Source organism: Colossoma macropomum, unplaced genomic scaffold (assembly GCF_904425465.1).
Source record: "Colossoma macropomum unplaced genomic scaffold, Colossoma_macropomum, whole genome shotgun sequence".
In the NCBI taxonomy this organism is placed as follows: Eukaryota; Metazoa; Chordata; class Actinopteri; order Characiformes; family Serrasalmidae; genus Colossoma; species Colossoma macropomum.
In genome coordinates, this window is record NW_023495471.1 from 50,075 (window position 1) to 56,570 (window position 6,496).

Consider the following 6,496-nt stretch of genomic DNA (forward strand, 5'->3'; position numbering starts at 1 on the left):
ACTGTGAAAACAAAACACATGATTATGTGAAAAAATGTATCGTCACATGAAAAATACGTGATCACATGATAACAGTCATAAAAATCAGAAAATCAATAAAGCATGATTTTCAACCAGGGTGCTAAAATATTTGCACACAACTGTATAAAGAAGAGTGAGGAGATTATTTCTGATCTCTCTTCTGATTCAGATCAGTTCACAAAACTACGTCCTGCTAATGTCTTGGTGTGATATAGACGCCAAATTACAGTGGAATTCTTACGCTGACTTTGCAGACATAACAACATGTTTAAGATCTCGTGGGACCAACAGACGGGTTTAGTTTTCGTTCTACATCTTAATAATTCAGAGTGAGATGCTACAACATGGTGTATTTGAGGACTGGACCGTTAGGGTCATTATGAGTGTGTCTGAAGACTGTAGGCCGGTCTCTGGACAAGAGTTTACAGGAAGAGTCTGGAAAGATCAGCGTGTAGTATTTCTTCTACATGGGGATCATAAATTTATGCTTTTGAATAGCTGGGTTTAGATATTTATTGCTGTCTGAATAAGGGGGACGGACGTGACCCTCTTCCTGTAAATCTACCACACTCTAATGACGGCTGGTTGAAGCAGAGAGCTGTGAAACTCTGTCTGAGCTGAATAATCTGCACTAACATACAGTGAATCATGAAGTCTCTCCTTTTTCTTACGCTTAGTGTTCATCTGGCACCAGCAGGTGAGTTCAGTTTAGCTATATAAACAGTAGAGTACAAATCATACTAGTGTTTATTATATCTTAATATTAATTACTATACCATATAATTGTGTAGTACTTTGGGTAATAATACTACTATATACCACATGTGTATTAAACTAAATGATATGAAATAGAACATGTTCATCATAGTTACTTCTTACCATTTTACTGCTTAATTACTATGTCATATGTCATGTTGTGCATCTGAGAAAATCACTAATATTAGAATAAATACGAGTAATATTAATACAGTAAGTAGTGACTGTATGTGTGTTAATGTGTTTGTTTAATGATTTCCAAACCTCTCATCGAGGAAGTCTGGTAATTCATTAATTATTAATTATAGTTATCATCTAATACCAGCTTTATCTAATCAACATATCATTACATTAAATCAGGTGAGCTGCTGGGATAATTTAACACATATATGTGATGAACCAAGATTTGTTCTAACTAGCACTCAAGACATCAGCCGCTTTCTGAAAACAAGAAATTCTTGTTACACTTAATAAATTTGACTGTATTTATTTTTATTTGTATTTATTCTAATGTTATATAGTGTTGTTATAAGTACAAACATAAGTATCCACTGCTGAGAAGATCAGTGGTTTTAAATGATGTGCTCTGGTTCCTTTTGCACAGCATATAATGAAGGTGAGCAAGTATTTAAAGATTTTTGATTTTGTGGTTTAATAAACTTCCAGCTTCAAATTTACACACATAATATCTTTTGAAATTGTAGTTTTAATATGATCAAATATATATATATATATATATTATATAGTATAATATAAAAATTGTATATATATATATATATATATATATATATATACAATTTTTATATTACTATATAATATTTTTTTTGATCATATTAATAATATATATCGAAACACGTTTCCCTTTACTTTGTTTTGTCACTGTGGAAATAAAGCTTGAAAAAGTTCATCTACAGGAGATATAATAAGTCTTTTCAATCTCTGTTGGTTCGTTCTTCATGAAGTTTTGACACAGTGTAAACGGCAGCTTGTATGTTGGAATTATAAAAAATAATGTCAAAAATAATGTAAGATATGTATGTAATATGTTGTATACATTGTCTCTATTGCTCAAAAACCTCATATCTCCATTTTTGTCATTTTTCATTGTTTTGCATAATTTAAAACTCCAGCCATGTGTGTGTGTGTGTGTGTGTGTGTGAGTGTGTGTGTGTGTGTTATCTTATTACTATTAATTGTATTTTTTTTTTCTTTTTACATTTTTAACATTTTGGCTCATAATTTCTTGTCTTGGTTCACTTTTTTGAAGTTCATCTTAAAGTATTATAAACTCTTTTATTCTCAACGTGAAACTATGATAAATATCAGTAATGAGAAACAGATATTGCAGTGTTGACCTTTAGGGCTAAAAGGCCAAATCAAATTTAAATTTAACTTAAATTTAATTTATTTGTATGAAATGTAAATTTTTTCTCTTGGCAGTGAGTCACTCTCTGCAGTACCTCTACACTGCAGTAACTCCAGGAATAAACTTCCCAGAGTTCTCTGTGGTGGGTCAGGTGGATGGAGAGCAGACTGTGTACTATGGCAGTAACATCAGGAAGATGATCCCCAAAACAGAGTGGATGAGGAACAAAGAGGATGAAGATTACTGGAACAGTGAGACCCAGATTAGTCAGCGTCATGAGGAGAACTTCAGAACCAGCGTGGATAATCTAATGCGGCGCTTCAACCACAGTAAAGGTGAACATGAACACACAGAGCTTTAAACACATCTAATACATAAAAAAGGATAATGTTCACTTCAACATACAGTTTGTATATAGAAAATGAATAACGCTTAACTGCACAATGTTCAACATCAGTATCATAAAAATGATTTTTGTGTTTTGAGAAATTATTTGAATATGTTTGTTGCCTACAAGCAACATTGTACAACAGTGGAATGGATATAGTTAGTATCAAGTGATGCAGCTGAGGGAACACTGCAGTTATTGTTTAGCTTTTCATGTTCCTTTAATTATTTAGAATTATTTTTGTGTTCTTGTTTATCTCGGAAATATACTCTCAGTATTTAATGTGTGTGCAGTACTAGTGGTTAGACGCCTGTTCTAGTCTATTCTTTAATTCAGCAACAATATTTTTTGCTACTCTTGTCAGTAGATCATATTTAGAAAAGGCTAAATATTTGAAAATGACTTGATTCTTTTTATGTTTAGTACAGTTCTTTTATTCTAGTACACTTCTGTTATTTGTGGTTGTCAGTGATTCTTTAGTGTGCAAGAAATCAAAACATTACTTCACACAGTTACATCATTTTAACATGGTTTCTTTGGAAAAAATTAAATAGATGTTGAAATAAATAGTTTTGGTATTTAAAGATCAAATAGTGTAGTTTCGCCATATTTAGATTAAAATTTTCTGTTTTTATATGACACACTTCTTTCCACTGAAGAAGGCAACATAACCCAAAATGACCATCTAACTCATGAAAAAAATAATAATCAGGTCCATTTATAAAAGAAAAGCTTCAAGAAGAAAAGAATCAAGCATTTTTTAAACATTGCTCTCTCATAATGCATCAAACTGAGGGTCGTATTTACAGTTTTTCTTTTATTTCAGTTAACAAATTTCCCAATTTACCTAAATATGAGTGTATTTTGACAAATAAACGCACAGCATGAATATATTTTGTGCCAGCAGTGCACATTTATTCATCTAGACACAGAGTTGAATATTACAATACATTTTGTTTATATTGGCAATGACAGGCCCATTTACAGTAATGATAGTTTGCGAAGTTTGGACACCCCTGGGTGGGTTGATTTTGATTTTCTAGGTGAAAATAAGCTAAACATCCTCTACAGAGACACACTTATGAACATTCTAATACGCAATTAAGGTTCAGTTACTGAATTTAGCATAAAGAAAAATAAAATATAAATGTTTAAATAAAAAAAACATAAAAAGCTTTTAAATTAAAACATAATTAAAAAATAACGGCACATTTGTTGTTGTATTTTCCCTGAAGTATGAGGATGTGTTAACTCATTTACACTTAAAAAATCAACAAGAAAATCAACATGAAGTTTGACCAGGGGTGCACTCACACTTCACTGAGACTCTTGGAGAGCCCCCTAGTGGCAGGAACCCTGAAACCTTTCTCCTTTCCCCCTCTTATAGGAAGGCCTAACTGTGCAACAAAATATGTGAATGTAAAATCCATTGAAGTGTCAACATGTCAACTCTTACCTTTCATGCCCTCCACTGTTACTGTTAGTTCACTGTTAATGTGAATTGAATGGTTTAATGTGTGAAGTAAAGGTTACTCTCTGAAAAGTTCATTCTACCCAAAGCACTGCATTCAGTTCAAAAGGCAAATCATCTCGTCATGTTATCTGATCTGTTTTCCGTCTTGTCTGCTGTACTTTAATCCAGAAATGACCCCTGTTTGAGATGGTCAGGGTTAGTCAGGGTTTCTTTCCTGTATTGTGCATCAATATGAATGAAGTGTTTGTGTCTCTGCAGGAGTTCACACAGTGCAGTGGATATACGGCTGTGAACTGAATTATCATGGAACCAAGAGAGGTCCATACATGCAGTTCGGTTATGATGGAGAAGATTTCATCAGTCTGGATAAATTCACTCTCACCTGGACTGCAGCCAACGCTAAAGCTGTTATTACCAAACACAAGTGGGAGAGTGTAAACTGGGCTCCTCAGGTGAAGAACTACCTGGAGAACACCTGCACTGAGTGGTTACAGAAGTATGTGGGTTACGGCAGATCTGCTCTGGAGAGGAAAGGTACAGTGATCTCACCCTCATCACTGAAAACCTGCTGCACATTCATTGATTATTAGAGACGTCCTGTTTCAATTTATTTTACCCCCTGGACCAAATAATTGTAAATGTGGCTCTGAACTGCTTCAGTGTTATAATAAGAATTTAATAATGTATGTAACAGGGTCATTATACTATTTGGCTAATTCAGTTGGCTGCAATATACTTTTAAATGCTGCATTTATGCATTTATGCACATCATGCCTGATATGTGCAGAATAATGTACCACCTTATGTCTTTTTATGTTTTGTGAATTGCTTATTTATGGGCACAGAGCTATACAGAACTATGGAAAAGTCAGAGGCCACCCTTCAGTTATTAAATTTCCAGTCAAAATAGCCTTTAAGTACAAGTTATTCATTATTTAGAAGATATTTCTGAGGAGATTAGATATAAAATAATTCACTTATACAAGGAAGGAGAAAGTCAAAACAGTAAAAGCTACTAAAGCTACAGACAAATGGGGCTTCGAAAACCACCTGCAACATCTGGTAGACCACCAAAACTGTCCCCATCAGGTAAACAATACTGAAAGCTTCATCTTTGGTAGAAAGGCCCCCTGAACACAGGCCCGTATACAAGCACATACCCTGCACACCCAGACGCTACACCACTGATCACTTTAGTGAAACTACAGAAGTGCATTTCCTGTAGAAAATGCAGAGTGATGGCACAGCTTTAGCAATTTCATGGTATTGCTAGGTTGTTCTTAGGTGATTGATAGCGTGTGTATCTGGTGGTTGCTTAGCTGTTGCTAGGTGGTTGCTATGGCATACAAAGTGATTGCTAAGGTATTGCTGGGAGATTGCTAAGGTACCCAATGTGGTTTCTATAACATTGCTAACTAGTTGCTATTGTACCTCTGATGGTTGCAAGGGTGTTGCTAGGTAGTTGCTCTGGTGTTTCTGGGTGTGGCTATGGTGTTGCATGGTCGTTGCAATGGTCTCCTTGATGGTTGCTAGGGTGTTGCTAGGTAGCTGATAAGCTGTCCCAGGTGGTTGCTAGGGTGTTGCTTGGCGGTTGTTATGACATTCCAGGTGATTGCTAAGATGTTGCAAAGCAGTTGCAATGGTATCTCTGATGGCTGCTTGGCAGTTGTTAGGTGGTTGGTATGGTATCCCAAGTGGTTGAAATGGTGTTGCTTTGTGGTTGCTATTATATCTCTGGTGGTTGCTAGGGTATGTCTAGGCAGTTGCTATGGTAGTCCTGGTGAATTAATGGTTTACATGCAGCCTCAATGTAATCAGTGTAAATATACAGTATTTAGACCAACATGCTGAGTATTTCAGTTAAATGTAAAAGCTTCCACTGCCTTTTTTGTCAGAATATTACAATTATTATTAAATCTCGCTCTCTCTCTCTCTCTCTCTCTCTCTCTCTCTCTCTCTCTCTCTCTCTCTCTCTCTCTCTCTCTCTCCAGTCCGTCCTGAAGTGCACCTCTTCCAGAAGGACTCTTCTTCTCCAGTGGTGTGTCTTGCTACAGGTTTCTTCCCCAAATCAGTGATGATCTACTGGCATAAGAATGGAGAGTATCTGCATGAGGACGTGGAGCTCAGAGAGACGCTACTCAACGAGGATGGAACCTTCCAGAAGAGGAGCGTTCTGACTGTCTCACCTGAGGAGCTGAACTGGAATAAGTACACCTGCACCGTTTATCACAGCAGCCTGGAGACGTGGATACGGGTGTCTAAACGCAGAGTCCTTCAAAGTCAAAGTAAAGCGATTCTAAATGGGAAAAATCTGCTCTCGTTTTTAGAATGATTTGAGTGGTGAAGTAGAAACAGGACGCTGACCCAGATTTAACACTGTGTTTCAGGCGGAAGCTTATTTGGAAAAATCTTCCTTGCAGTTGCGGCTGTTCTTCTGCTCTTTTCGCTGTGGATGATGGTGAAAGAGTGTGGTAAGGAAACAAACGTGTGA

General features: G+C 36.0%; 1 protein-coding gene across 1 annotated transcript; it reads left to right on the forward strand.

Annotated features, from left to right (window-relative positions):
* The first annotated feature begins 668 nt into the window (after positions 1 to 668).
* Positions 669 to 6,496, forward strand: LOC118802193 (H-2 class I histocompatibility antigen, Q9 alpha chain-like). The gene is made up of 5 exons (XM_036562680.1): positions 669 to 718; positions 2,218 to 2,478; positions 4,264 to 4,539; positions 5,997 to 6,290; positions 6,393 to 6,496. Exons 1-5 carry the CDS (start codon positions 670 to 672, stop codon positions 6,494 to 6,496), a joined length of 984 nt encoding a protein of 327 aa, XP_036418573.1. The 5' UTR covers position 669.

Bases quoted from the DNA above. Each gene is read 5' to 3' on its own strand.
- LOC118802193 (XM_036562680.1), top strand. From the start codon at position 670: ATGAAGTCTCTCCTTTTTCTTACGCTTAGTGTTCATCTGGCACCAGCA. The intron at 719-2,217 runs GTGAGTTCAGTT...TTCTCTTGGCAG, and splicing joins TGTTCATCTGGCACCAGCAG to TGAGTCACTCTCTGCAGTAC. The intron at 4,540-5,996 runs GTACAGTGATCT...CTCTCTCTCCAG, and splicing joins ATCTGCTCTGGAGAGGAAAG to TCCGTCCTGAAGTGCACCTC.